The following is a 15,724-nucleotide window of genomic DNA, read 5'->3' as shown; positions in this document are numbered from 1 at the left end:
TGCATCCAACTACATCTGTGCAATGTTGACACTGAAACACTTCAGAGTGGCGCACCCTCAGAGATTTGGGACACACGGATAGAAGTCGGCTTCTGCACTGCTCCAGATCTTCGGTACCATTGATGCTTCTGCTACCTTCTTTTCTTTTCACATATTGTTCCCCTTAGAATTTTGCACCCTGGACAATTGCCCCTTTGCCCACCCCAACGCTGCGCCAAAGTTAACAGCCACTAGTCATAGATAGAAGCCACCAACTAACAGGACCAGAATGATGAGAATTGTAGTCCTCTGCACCTGTGCACAGACGCTGTTTTTTAGAGGAATGGAGTCACTTTTTTTTATTCCCGGAGCCCCCGAGTTTGGGACCGCCGTGCGGTCAGCTCTGAGGGGTCAGGCTCGGCATCTACTGTCTCCAGTCTGTAATAAATGAATAAAATGAACATAAATGTAACTGAATCTTTGTTATGTACGGGATTTATTCCCGGCAGTGACTGCGTTAACCCACCAGTCCCGGGGGGCTGCGCACATTAACACTGCCCTATTCTTCATCTGCAGCGGCGGGTTTCGCGGCGCGGTCCCTTTACAAGCCACAGCATTTTTGTTCCTAATCCCATTGAGCGCTGCTCCGGAGCAGTGACCGAACAAGGCCTCATTCATAAGCTGCAGAGCGGTGTCTCACCGGCTCCATGATAGAGAAAGACACAACGTCACGCGTGCCGACGACCCTGGAGCGGCCACCTACCCCCCCGGGGACACTCCTGCACCCCCCAGACATGGCACTGTCATCACTTGGCTCCCGCTCCCCAGACAGGTTTATTACAGCCGCCTCACAATAATTCTCTGTATTCTCGGCAGACATGGCGCTATTGTCTGCAGCTCACGAATGGGGAACCAGCCCGGAAAAGTCTCAGAAGTTAAGCGAGAACGTTTCCACTCAGTGACAGAAAGCGGAGGTCTGCGAACAAGGAAAAGCTGCAGAAGGCTATTGTGAGCGGATGGCGGCCCGTCCCGTCATTATCCAGTGTGAGCTTCATCTAGCTGTCAGTGAACGGAAACATTTACAGGGTGAAAACCTGATGCTGAGGGTTTGTTACAATTGTATCCGCTCTGGATAATCCTCTGTGATAAGGCAGCAAATAATCCTTCGTGTTTCTTCTGTGTGTCCAGCAGGGCGGCGGCGTAAGCTGCTACAGAATAAAGTGTCCAGTCCTGCACTGCGTCCACACTGTGACGGACCCTCAGCAGTGCTGCCCCAGATGTGTAGGTAAGTGGCCCCCCGTAATGATGCATAATGTAAGGAACTTAAAGGGCAACTCCCCCCATGTATATTGCCAGACTGCTGCACATTTTTATTTAAATGCCCCCAAATACCTTCTTTTTTTTTTTTGTTCCAAAATGAAAGCGCAGGATGCATTGAGGCAGAGTAAAGGACGGTCTTGCTGTCAGTGAATAGAGAGGAAGCTGATAAGATCTTGGTTTTGTTACTGTTGTATCCAGTGTAGACAATCCTCCTGTCCTCTGTTACAATGTATCAGTCTCATCTGTCTGGATATTCTGTCTAGATGAGGGACATTTGTAGCAAACCTTCAGCTGTGAGAGCCATTAGGTCAGGATGTAGTTTCTGTTTCCATTCATTAGCAGCCAGCAGGGATCTTGTCTATTAGGAGGTTGTACTACGCCGCTGACCACATCGTCTGCTCTTTCCTGCAGAGACTCACTCGCCCTCCGGTCTGCGGGCCGCTCCTAAGGTTTGCCAGCACAATGGGACGACGTACCAGCAGGGCGAGATGTTCACCACCCAAGAGCTGTTCCCGTCCAGACAGTCCAACCAGTGCGTGCAGTGCAGCTGCTCGGTGAGTGACAGGCACATCGCCGTAGTGAGGGACCAGCAGCGCACCCTATGGGACCAGCAGTGCACCCTGTGGGACCAGCAGCGCACCCTATGGGACCAGCAGCGCACCCTATGGGACCAGCAGCGCACCCTATGGGACCAGCAGCGCACCCTATGGGACCAGCAGCGCACCCTATGGGACCAGCAGTGCACCCTGTGGGACCAGCAGCTCACCCTGTGGGACCAGCAGCGCACCCTATGGGACCAGCAGTGCACCCTATGGGACCAACAGTGCACCCTATGGGACCAGCGGCGCACCCTGTGGGACCAGCGGTAGACCTTGTGGGACCAGCGGTAGACTCTGTGGAACCAGCGGCGCACCCTGTGGGACCAGCAGAGGACCCTGTGGGACCAGCGGTAGACCCTGTGGGAACAGCGGCGCACCCTGTGGGACCAGAATTCCACCCTATGGGGCCAGCGGCGCACCCTGTGGGACCAGCAGTGCACCCTGTGGGACCAGCAGCTCACCCTGTGGGACCAGCAGCGCACCCTATGGGACCAGCAGTGCACCCTATGGGACCAACAGTGCACCCTATGGGACCAGCGGCGCACCCTGTGGGACCAGCGGTAGACCTTGTGGGACCAGCGGTAGACTCTGTGGAACCAGCGGCGCACCCTGTGGGACCAGCAGAGGACCCTGTGGGACCAGCGGTAGACCCTGTGGGAACAGCGGCGCACCCTGTGGGACCAGAATTCCACCCTATGGGGCCAGCGGCGCACCCTGTGGGACCAGCGGTAGACCCTGTGGGACCAGCGGTGCACCCTATGGGACCAGCAGTGCACCCTGTGGGACCAGCAGCGCACCCTATGGGACCAGCAGTGCACCCTATGGGACCAGCAGTGCACCCTGTGGGACCAGCAGCGCACCCTATGGGACCAGCAGTGCACCATATGGGACCAGCAGCGCACCCTGTGGGACCAGCAGCGCACCCTGTGGGACCAGCAGTGCACCCTATGGGACCAGCAGTGCACCCTATGGGACCAGCGGCGCACCCTGTGGGACCAGCGGTAGACCTTGTGGGACCAGCGGTAGACTCTGTGGGACCAGCGGTAGACTCTGTGGAACCAGCGGCGCACCCTGTGGGACCAGCAGACGACCCTGTGGGACCAGCGGTAGACCCTGTGGGAACAGCGGCGCACCCTGTGGGACCAGAATTCCACCCTATGGGGCCAGCGGCGCACCCTGTGGGACCAGCGGTAGACCCTGTGGGACCAGCGGTGCACCCTGTGGGACCAGCGGAGGACCCTGCGGGACCAGCGGCGCACTCTGTGGGACCAGAATTCCACCCTATGGGGCCAGCGGCACACCCTGTGGGACCAGCGGCACACCCTGTGGGACCAGCAGCACACCCTGTAGGACCAGCGGCACACCCTGTGGGATCAGCGGTAGACCCTGTGGGACCAGCGGTGCACCCTATGGGACCAGCGGATGACCCTATGGGACCAATGTAGGACCCTATGGGACCAGCGGCGCACCCTATGGGACCAGAATTCCACCCTATGGGACCAGCGGCACACCCTGTGGGACCAGCGGCGCACCCTATGGGACCAGCGGATGACCCTATGGGACCAATGTAGGACCCTGTGGGACCAGAATTCCACCCTATGGGACCAGCGGTGCACCCCCCAAAGGGACCAGATCCCGAAATCAGCCGTTCTGGAGATGATTCCTCCTCTCCCTTCTGGGGTCTGCCATAACTAGATGGGGGTCCCATTTACATTACATTGTTGTCCCCTTTGATTGCTGTGATACATTTATGGAAATCTTGCTGTCAGTGAATAGAAACAATCCTATTAAATAAACTGTGAGGAAAACAATTAAACAATTACGTTTCACGGCTTGTTAGAGAGGGGTCTCTTTTGGGGTTCTCCCCATTTTGTAAATACATTCCTATTAAAGGGGTTGTCTGTTTTTAGAAAAACATGGCTGCTTCCCCTCCCCTTCCCCCGAAAAAAAACAGCATCACCCCTGATTTTGGGTTGCATCTGGTTTTGAAACTGCCCCACTGAACTGGGTGGAACTGAGCTGCAATACCACATGCAACCCATGGTCAGGGGTGGCGCTGTTTCTGAAAGAAAGCCACCATGGTTTTCTAATCCTTTGCAACTCCTGATCTAATCCTACTCACAGCTGAGGGTTTGTTGCATTGTATCCAAACATAGTAACAAACAATCAGAGTATGTGTTTAGTTTATTGGCTACACTGGATGCAACTGTAACAAACCCTCAGCTGTGACAAGTATCAGGTCCATACAGGATTTTCAGCCTCTCGATGTGAACAGCAAGCAGGGTTCTTAGAGATGAAGCGCACGCTTGTTGCATTCATAGAATGATCACTATCATCTTCCACAAATGGTCTTGAAGGACTTTGCTGGGAGTTGTAGTCCCACAGCAGCGATGGTCCTGACTTCACTGACTTGACCCCCCTGTCTGAGGTCGGGAGGGAGGTTCCTGGCAGCGGCCGGTGTCAGTCTGTTCCAGGAAAGCCTCAGCTTTTATGTTCTGCTTTACTTTTTTAAGCTCTTGGTGGATTTTGTGGGAGATTTGATGTGATCTTACTGTATATACAGGTGCATCTCACTAAATTAGAATATCATCAAAAAGGTAATTTATTTCAGTTCTTCAAAACAAAAAGTGAAACTCATATTATATAGAGTCATTACACGCAGAGGGATCTATTATATAGAGCCATTACACACAGAGCGATCTATTATATAGAGTCATTACACACAGAGCGATCTATTATATAGAGTCATTACACACAGAAGGATCTATTATATAGAGTCATTACACACAGAGGGATCTATTATATAGAGTCATTACACACAGAGGGATCTATTATATAGAGTCATTACACACAGAGGGATCTATTATATAGAGTCATTACACACAGAGGGATCTATTATATAGAGTCATTACACAGAGGGATCTATTATATAGAGTCATTACACACAGAGGGATCTATTATATAGAGTCATTACACACAGAGGGATCTATTATATAGTCATTACACACAGAGGGATCTATTATATAGAGCCATTACACACAGAGGGATCTATTATATAGAGTCATTACACGCAGAGGGATCTATTATATAGAGTCATTACACACAGAGGGATCTATTATATAGAGTCATTACACACAGAGGGATCTATTATATAGAGTCGTTACACGCAGAGGGATCTATTATATAGAGTCGTTACACACAGAGGGATCTATTATATAGAGTCCTTACACACAGAGGGATCTATTATATAGAGTCCTTACACACAGAGGGATCTATTATATAGAGTCCTTACACACAGAGGGATCTATTATATAGAGTCATTACACACAGAGGGATCTATTATATAGAGTCATTACACGCAGAGGGATCTATTATATAGAGTCATTACACGCAGAGGGATCTATTATATAGAGTCGTTACACGCAGAGGGATCTATTATATAGAGTCGTTACACGCAGAGGGATCTATTATATAGAGTCATTACACGCAGAGGGATCTATTATATAGAGTCATTACACGCAGAGGGATCTATTATATAGAGTCATTACACGCAGAGGGATCTATTATATAGAGTCATTACACGCAGAGGGATCTATTTTATAGAGTCATTACACACAGAGGGATCTATTATATAGAGTCATTACACACAGAGGGATCTATTATATAGAGTCATTACACGCAGAGGGATCTATTATATAGAGTCATTACACACAGAGGGATCTATTATATAGAGTCATTACACACAGAGGGATCTATTATATAGAGTCATTACACGCAGAGGGATCTATTATATAGAGTCATTACACGCAGAGGGATCTATTATATAGAGTCATTACACACAGAGGGATCTATTATATAGAGTCATTACACACAGAGGGATCTATTATATAGAGTCATTACACGCAGAGGGATCTATTATATAGAGTCATTACACGCAGAGGGGTCTATTATATAGAGTCATTACACACAGAGGGATCTATTATATAGAGTCATTACACACAGAGGGATCTATTATATAGAGTCATTACACGCAGAGGGATCTATTATATAGAGTCATTACACACAGAGGGATCTATTATATAGAGTCATTACACGCAGAGGGATCTATTATATAGAGTCATTACACACAGAGGGATCTATTATATAGAGTCATTACACGCAGAGGGATCTATTATATAGTCATTACACGCAGAGGGATCTATTATATAGAGTCATTACAGACAGAGGGATCTATTATATAGAGTCATTACACGCAGAGGGATCTATTATATAGTCATTACACGCAGAGGGATCTATTATATAGTCATTACACACAGAGGGATCTATTATATAGAGTCATTACACACAGAGGGATCTATTATATAGAGTCATTACACACAGAGGGATCTATTATATAGAGTCATTACACACAGAGAGATCTATTATATAGAGTCATTACACACCGAGGGATCTATTATATAGAGTCATTACACACCGAGGGATCTATTATATAGAGTCATTACACACAGAGGGATCTATTATAAAGAGTCATTACACGCAGAGGGATCTATTATATAGAGTCATTACACGCAGAGGGATCTATTATATAGTCATTACACGCAGAGGGATCTATTATATAGAGTCATTACAGACAGAGGGATCTATTATATAGAGTCATTACAGACAGAGGGATCTATTATATAGTCATTACAGACAGAGGGATCTATTATATAGTCATTACACGCAGAGGGATCTATTATATAGTCATTACACACAGAGGGATCTATTATATAGAGTCATTACACACAGAGGGATCTATTATATAGAGTCATTACACACAGAGGGATCTATTATATAGAGTCATTACACACAGAGGGATCTATTATATAGAGTCATTACACACAGAGGGATCTATTATATAGAGTCATTACACACAGAGAGATCTATTATATAGAGTCATTACACACAGAGGGATCTATTATATAGAGTCATTACACACAGAGGGATCTATTATATAGAGTCATTACACACAGAGGGATCTATTATATAGAGTCATTACACACAGAGGGATCTATTATATAGAGTCATTACACACAGAGGGATCTATTATATAGAGTCATTACACACAGAGGGATCTATTATATAGAGTCATTACACACAGAGGGATCTATTATATAGAGTCATTACACACCGAGGGATCTATTATATAGAGTCATTACACGCAGAGGGATCTATTATATAGAGTCATTACACACAGAGGGATCTATTATATAGTCATTACACTCAGTGGGATCTATTATATAGAGTCATTACACGCAGAGGGATCTATTATATAGAGTCATTACACACAGAGGGATCTATTATATAGAGTCATTACACACAGAGGGATCTATTATATAGAGTCATTACACACAGAGGGATCTATTATATAGAGTCATTACACTCAGTGGGATCTATTATATAGAGTCATTACACGCAGAGGGATCTATTATATAGAGTCATTACACACAGAGGGATCTATTTCACGTGTTTATTTCTGTTAATGTTGATGATTATGGCTTACAGCCAATGAAAACACAAAAGTCATTATCTCAGTAAATTAGAATACTTTATAACAACAGATTGAAAAATGTTTTTAAAATCCAAAATGTTGTCCTACTGAATTGTCTGTTCAGTAAATGCCTCAGTACTTGGTCGGCTCCTTGTGCATCAATTACTGCATCAATGCGGCAATGTGGCATGGAGGGATCAGCCTGTGGCATGGAGGGATCAGCCTGTGGCATGGAGGGATCAGCCTGTGGCATGGAGGGATCAGCCTGTGGCTGCTGAGGGGTTATGGAAGCCCAGGTGGCTTTGCTATCAGCCTTCAGCTCATCTGCATTGTGGGGTCTGGGGTCTCTCATCTTCCTCTTGACAATACCCCATAGATTCTCTATAATAGATTCTCTATGGGGTTAAGGTCAGGCGAGTTTGCTGCCAATCAAGCACAGTGATACTGTTGTGTGTAAACCAGGTATTGGTACTTTTGGCCGTGTGGACAGGGGCCAAGTCCTGCTGGAGAATGACATTTCCATCTCCATAAAGCTTGTCGGCAGAGGGAAGCATGAAGTGCTGTAAAATGTCCTGGTAGACGGCGGCGCTGACTTTGGTCTTGATAAAACACAGTGGATCTCCACCAGCAGATGACATGGCCCCCCAAACCATCACTGATTGTGGAGACTTCACACGAGACCTCCAGCAGCTTGGATTGTGGCCTCTCCACTCTTCCTCCAGACTCTAGGACCTTGTGGAGTGTGTCAGTGACTGCCTTCTGGACATCTGTCAAGTCAGCAGTCTTCCCCATGATTGTGGAGCCTACTGAAACAGACTAAGGGACCTTTTTAAACGCTTAGGAAGCCTTTGCAGGTGTTTTTTGTTAATTATTCTAATTTACTGAGATAATGCCTTTTGTGTTTTCATTGGCTGTAAGCCATAATCATCAGCATTAACAGAAATAAACACATGAAATAGATCCCTCTGTGTGTAATGACTCTATATAATAGATCCCTCTGTGTGTAATGACTCTATATAATAGATCGCTCTGTGTGTAATGACTCTAAATAATAGATCCCTGTGTGTGTAATGACTCTATATAATAGATCCCTCTGCGTGTAATGACTCTATATAATAGATCCCTCTGTGTGTAATGACTCTATATAATAGATCGCTCTGTGTGTAATGACTCTATATAATAGATCCCTGTGTGTGTAATGACTCTATATAATAGATCCCTCTGCGTGTAATGACTCTATGTAATAGATCCCTCTGTGTGTAATGACTCTATATAATAGATCCCTCTGTGTGTAATGACTCTATATAATAGATCCCTCTGTGTAATGACTCTATATAATAGATCCCTCTGTGTAATGACTCTATATAATAGATCCCTCTGTGTAATGACTCTATATAATAGATCCCTCTGTGTGTAATAACTATATAATAGATCCCTCTGTGTGTAATGGCTCTATATAATAGATCCCTCTGCGTGTAATGACTCTATGTAATAGATCCCTCTGTGTGTAATGACTCTATATAATAGATCCCTCTGTGTGTAATGACTCTATATAATAGATCCCTCTGTGTAATGACTCTATATAATAGATCCCTCTGTGTAATGACTCTATATAATAGATCCCTCTGTGTGTAATAACTATATAATAGATCCCTCTGTGTGTAATGGCTCTATATAATAGATCCCTCTGTGTGTAATGACTCTATATAATAGATCCCTCTGTGTGTAATGACTCTATATAATAGATCCCTCTGTGTGTAATGGCTCTATATAATAGATCCCTCTGTGTGTAATTACTCTATATAATAGATCCCTCTGTGTGTAATGACTCTATATAATAGATCACTCTATGTGTAATGACTCTATATAATAGATCCCTTTGTGTGTAATGACTCTATATAATAGATCCCTCTGTGTGTAATGGCTCTATATAATAGATCCCTCTGTCTGTAATGACTGTATATAATAGATCCCTCTGTGTGTAATAACTCTATATAATAGATCCCTCTGTCTGTAATGACTCTATATAATAGATCCCTCTGTGTGTAATGACTCTATATCTTAGATCCCTCTGTGTGTAATAACTCTATATAATAGATCCCTCTGTGTGTAATGGCTCTATATAATAGATCCCTCTGTGTGTAATGACTCTATATAATAGATCCCTCTGTGTGTAATGACTATATAATAGATCCCTCTGTGTGTAATGACTCTATATAATAGATCCCTCTGTGTGTAATGGCTCTATATAATAGATCCCTCTGTGTGTAATGGCTCTATATAATAGATCCCTCTGTGTGTAATGACTCTATATAATAGATCACTGTGTGTAATGACTCTATATAATAGATCCCTCTGTGTGTAATGACTCTATATAATAGATCCCTCTGTGTGTAATGACTCTATATAATAGATCCCTCTGTGTGTAATGACTCTATAATAGATCTCTCTGTGTGTAATGACTATATAATAGATCCCTCTGTGTGTAATGACTCTATATAATAGATCACTCTGTGTGTAATGACTATATAATAGATCCCTCTGTGTAATGACTCTATATAATAGATCCCTCTGTGTGTAATGACTCTATATAATAGATCCCTCTGTGTGTAATGACTCTATAGAATAGATCCCTCTGTGTGTAATGACTATATAATAGATCCCTCTGTGTGTAGTGACTCTGTAGAATAGATCCCTCTGTGTGTAATGACTCTATAGAATAGATCCCTCTGTGTGTAGTGACTCTATAGAATAGATCTCTCTGTGTGTAATGACTATAGAATAGATCCCTTTGTGTGTAATGACTCTATAGAATAGATCCCTCTGTGTGTAATGACTCTATAGAATAGATCCCTCTGTGTGTAATGACTCTATAGAATAGATCCCTCTGTGTGTAATGACTCTATAGAATAGATCCCTCTGTGTGTAATGACTCTATAGAATAGATCCCTCTGTGTGTAATGACTCTATAGAATAGATCCCTCTGTGTGTAATGACTCTATAGAATAGATCCCTCTGTGTGTAATGACTCTATAGAATAGATCCCTCTGTGTGTAATGACTCTATAGAATAGATCGCTCTGTGTGTAATGACTCTATAGATCGCTCTGTGTGTAATGACTCTAGAATAGATCGCTCTGTGTGTAATGACTCTATAGAATAGATCGCTCTGTGTGTAATGACTCTATATAATAGATCCCTCTGTGTGTAATGACTCTATATAATAGATCCCTCTGTGTAATGACTCTATATAATAGATCCCTCTGTGTGTAATGACTCTATATATTAGATCCCTCTGTGTGTAATGACTCTATATAATAGATCCCTCTGTGTAATGACTCTATATAATAGATCCCTCTGTGTGTAATGACTCTATATAATAGATCCCTCTGTGTGTAATGACTCTATATAATAGATCCCTCTGTGTAATGACTCTATATAATAGAACCCTCTGCGTGTAATGACTCTATATAATAGATCCCTCTGTGTGTAATGACTCTATATAATAGATCCCTCTGTGTGTAATGACTCTATATATTAGATCCCTCTGTGTGTAATGACTCTATATAATAGATCCCTCTGTGTGTAATGACTCTATATAATAGATCCCTCTGTGTAATGACTCTATATAATAGATCCATCTGTGTGTAATGACTCTATATAATAGATCGCTCTGTGTGTAATGACTCTATATAATAGATCCCTCTGTGTGTAATGACTCTATATATTAGATCCCTCTGTGTGTAATGACTCTATATAATAGATCCCTCTGTGTAATGACTCTATATAATAGATCCCTCTGTGTGTAATGACTCTATATAAGAGATCCCTCTGTGTGTAATGACTGTATATAATAGATCCCTCTGCGTGTAATGACTATATAATAGATCCCTCTGTGTGTAATGGCTCTATATAATAGATCCCTCTGTGTGTAATGACTCTATATAATAGATCCCTCTGTGCGTAATGGCTCTATATAATAGATCCCTCTGTGTGTAATGGCTCTATATAATAGATCCCTCTGTGTGTTATGGCTCTATATAATAGATCCCTCTGTGTGTAATGACTCTATATAATAGATCCCTCTGTGTGTAATGGCTCTATATAATAGATCCCTCTGTGTGTAATGACTCTATATAATAGATCCCTCTGTGTGTAATGACTCTATATAATAGATCCCTCTGTGTGTAATGACTCTATATAATAGATCCCTCTGTGTGTAATGACTCTATATAATAGATCCCTCTGTGTGTAATGACTCTATATAATAGATCCCTCTGTGTAATGACTCTATATAATAGATCCCTCTGTGTGTAATGACTCTATATAATAGATCCCTCTGTGTGTAATGGCTCTATATAATAGATCCCTCTGTGTGTAATGACTCTATATAATAGATCCCTCTGTGTGTAATGGCTCTATATAATAGATCCCTCTGTGTGTAATGACTCTATATAATAGATCCCTCTGTGTGTAATGGCTCTATATAATAGATCCCTCTGTGTGTAATGACTCTATATAATAGATCCCTCTGTGTGTTATGGCTCTATATAATAGATCCCTCTGTGTGTAATGACTCTATATAATAGATCCCTCTGTGTGTAATGGCTCTATATAATAGATCCCTCTGTGTGTAATGACTCTATATAATAGATCCCTCTGTGTGTAATGACTCTATATAATAGATCCCTCTGTGTGTAATGACTCTATATAATAGATCCCTCTGTGTGTAATGACTCTATATAATAGATCCCTCTGTGTGTAATGACTCTATATAATAGATCCCTCTGTGTGTAATGGCTCTATATAATAGATCCCTCTGTGTGTAATGACTATATAATAGATCCCTCTGTGTGTAATGGCTCTATATAATAGATCCCTCTGTGTGTAATGACTCTATATAATAGATCCCTCTGCGTGTAATGGCTCTATATAATAAATCCCTCTGCGTGTAATGACTCTATATAATAGATCCCTCTGCGTGTAATGGCTCTATATAATAGATCCCTCTGCGTGTAATGACTCTATATAATAGATCCCTCTGCGTGTAATGGCTCTATATAATAGATCCCTCTGCGTGTAATGGCTCTATATAATAGATCCCTCTGCGTGTAATGGCTCTATATAATAGATCCCTCTGCGTGTAATGGCTCTATATAATAGATCCCTCTGCGTGTAATGGCTCTATATAATAGATCCCTCTGTGTGTAATGACTCTATATAATAGATCCCTCTGTGTGTAATGGCTCTATATAATAGATCCCTCTGTGTGTAATGACTCTATATAATAGATCCCTCTGTGTGTAATGACTATATAATAGATCACTCTGTGTGTAATGACTCTATATAATAGATCCCTCTGTGTGTAATGACTCTATATAATAGATCCCTCTGTGTGTAATGGCTCTATATAATAGATCCCTCTGTGTGTAATGACTCTATATAATAGATCCCTCTGTGTGTAATGACTATATAATAGATCCCTCTGTGTGTAATGACTCTGTATAATAGATCCCTCTGTGTGTAATGGCTCTATATAATAGATCCCTCTGCGTGTAATGACTCTATATAATAGATCCCTCTGCGTGTAATGGCTCTATATAATAGATCTCTCTGCGCGTAATGACTCTATATAATAGATCCCTCTGCGTGTAATGACTATATAATAGATCCCTCTGCGTGTAATGGCTCTATATAATAGATCCCTCTGCGTGTAATGACTCTATATAATAGATCCCTCTGCGTGTAATCGCTCTATATAATAGATCCCTCTGCGTGTAATGGCTCTATATAATAGATCCCTCTGCGTGTAATGGCTCTATATAATAAATCCCTCTGCGTGTAATGATTCTATATAATAGATCCCTCTGCGTGTAATGGCTCTATAATACATCCCTCTGCGTGTAATGACTCTATATAATAAATCCCTCTGCGTGTAATGATTCTATATAATAGATCCCTCTGCGTGTAATGACTCTATAATAGATCCCTCTGCGTGTAATGACTCTATATAATAGATCCCTCTGCGTGTAATGACTCTATATAATAGATCCCTCTGCGTGTAATGACTCTATATAATAGATCCCTCTGCGTGTAATAGCTCTATATAATAGATCCCTCTGCGTGTAATGATTCTATATAATAGATCCCTCTGCGTGTAATGGCTCTATATAATAGATCCCTCTGCGTGTAATGATTCTATATCATAGATCCCTCTGCGTGTAATGGCTCTATATAATAGATCCCTCTGCGTGTAATGGCTCTATATAATAGATCCCTCTGCGTGTAATGGCTCTATATAATAGATCCCTCTGCGTGTAATGGCTCTATATAATACATCCCTCTGCGTGTAATGGCTCTATATAATACATCCGTCTGCGTGTAATGGCTCTATATAATAGATCCCTCTGCGTGTAATGACTCCATATAATAGATCCCTCTGCGTGTAATGGCTCTATATAATAGATCCCTCTGCGTGTAATGACTCTATATAATAGATCCCTCTGCGTGTAATGGCTCTATATAATAGATCCCTCTGCGTGTAATGATTCTATATAATAGATCCCTCTGCGTGTAATGGCTCTATATAATAGATCCCTCTGCGTGTAATGGCTCTATATAATAGATCCCTCTGCGTGTAATGGCTCTATATAATAGATCCCTCTGCGTGTAATGACTCTATATAATAGATCCCTCTGCGTGTAATGGCTCTATATAATAGATCCCTCTGCGTGTAATGGCTCTATATAATAGATCCCTCTGCGTGTAATGGCTCTATATAATACATCCGTCTGCGTGTAATGGCTCTATATAATAGATCCCTCTGCGTGTAATGACTCTATATAATAGATCCCTCTGTGTGTAGTGGCTCTATATAATAGATCCCTCTGCGTGTAATGACTCTATATAATAGATCCCTCTGCGTGTAGTGGCTCTATATAATAGATCCCTCTGCGTGTAATGACTCTATATAATAGATCACTCTGTCTGTAATGACTCTATATAATAGATCCCTCTGTGTGTAATGACTCTATATAATAGATCACTCTGTCTGTAATGACTATATAATAGATCCCTCTGTGTGTAATGGCTCTATATAATAGATCCCTCTGTGTGTAATGACTCTATATAATAGATCCCTCTGCGTGTAATGGCTCTATATAATAAATCCCTCTGCGTGTAATGACTCTATATAATAGATCCCTCTGCGTGTAATGGCTCTATATAATAGATCCCTCTGCGTGTAATGACTCTATATAATAGATCCCTCTGCGTGTAATGGCTCTTTATAATAGATCCCTCTGCGTGTAATGGCTCTATATAATAGATCCCTCTGCGTGAAATGGCTCTATATAATAGATCCCTCTGCGTGTAATGGCTCTATATAATAGATCCCTCTGCGTGTAATGGCTCTATATAATAGATCCCTCTGTGTGTAATGACTCTATATAATAGATCCCTCTGTGTGTAATGGCTCTATATAATAGATCCCTCTGTGTGTAATGACTCTATATAATTGATCCCTCTGTGTGTAATGACTATATAATAGATCCCTCTGTGTGTAATGACTCTATATAATAGATCCCTCTGTGTGTAATGACTCTATATAATAGATCCCTCTGTGTGTAATGGCTCTATATAATAGATCCCTCTGTGTGTAATGACTATATAATAGATCCCTCTGTGTGTAATGACTATATAATAGATCCCTCTGTGTGTAATGACTCTATATAATAGATCCCTCTGTGTGTAATGGCTCTATATAATAGATCCCTCTGTGTGTAATGACTCTATATAATAGATCCCTCTGCGTGTAATGGCTCTATATAATAGCTCCCTCTGCGTGTAATGACTCTATATAATAGATCCCTCTGCGTGTAATGACTATATAATAGATCCCTCTGCGTGTAATGGCTCTATATAATAGATCCCTCTGCGTGTAATGACTCTATATAATAGATCCCTCTGCGTGTAATCGCTCTATATAATAGATGCCTCTTCGTGTAATGGCTCTATATAATAGATTCCTCTGCGTGTAATGGCTCTATATAATAAATCCCTCTGCGTGTAATGATTCTATATAATAGATCCCTCTGCGTGTAATGGCTCTATAATAGATCCCTCTGCGTGTAATGACTCTATATAATAGATCCCTCTGCGTGTAATGACTCTATAATAGATCCCTCTGCGTGTAATGACTCTATATAATAGATCCCTCTGCGTGTAATGACTCTATATAATAGATCCCTCTGCGTGTAATGACTCTATATAATAGATCCCTCTGCGTGTAATGGCTC

At 42.1% G+C, this 15,724-nt stretch overlaps 1 protein-coding gene across 3 annotated transcripts in view; it reads left to right on the top strand.

The window, feature by feature from the left end:
* Window positions 1–15,724, top strand: part of CHRDL2 (chordin like 2) — a 158,374-nt gene that overhangs the window by 118,416 nt on the left and 24,234 nt on the right. Inside the window, exons 1-3 of one of the 3 annotated variants that reach the window (XM_073669394.1) lie at window positions 617–1,085; window positions 1,171–1,264; window positions 1,711–1,853. In XM_073669394.1, coding sequence (XP_073525495.1) covers window positions 996–1,085; window positions 1,171–1,264; window positions 1,711–1,853 — 327 coding nt within the window. In that variant the 5' untranslated portion in view covers window positions 617–995. Of the gene's footprint in view, window positions 1–616; window positions 1,086–1,167; window positions 1,265–1,710; window positions 1,854–15,724 lie in introns of those variants that run through there. The other 2 variants (XM_073669392.1, XM_073669390.1) reach the window with 2 other exon arrangements.

The sequence above is a fragment of the Phyllobates terribilis genome, unplaced genomic scaffold, assembly GCF_046119375.1.
Source record: "Phyllobates terribilis strain yellow unplaced genomic scaffold, ASM4611937v1 Scaffold_2__4_contigs__length_985480577, whole genome shotgun sequence".
In the NCBI taxonomy this organism is placed as follows: domain Eukaryota; kingdom Metazoa; phylum Chordata; class Amphibia; order Anura; family Dendrobatidae; genus Phyllobates; species Phyllobates terribilis.
This window is presented reverse-complemented; position numbering and strand designations above follow the sequence as displayed.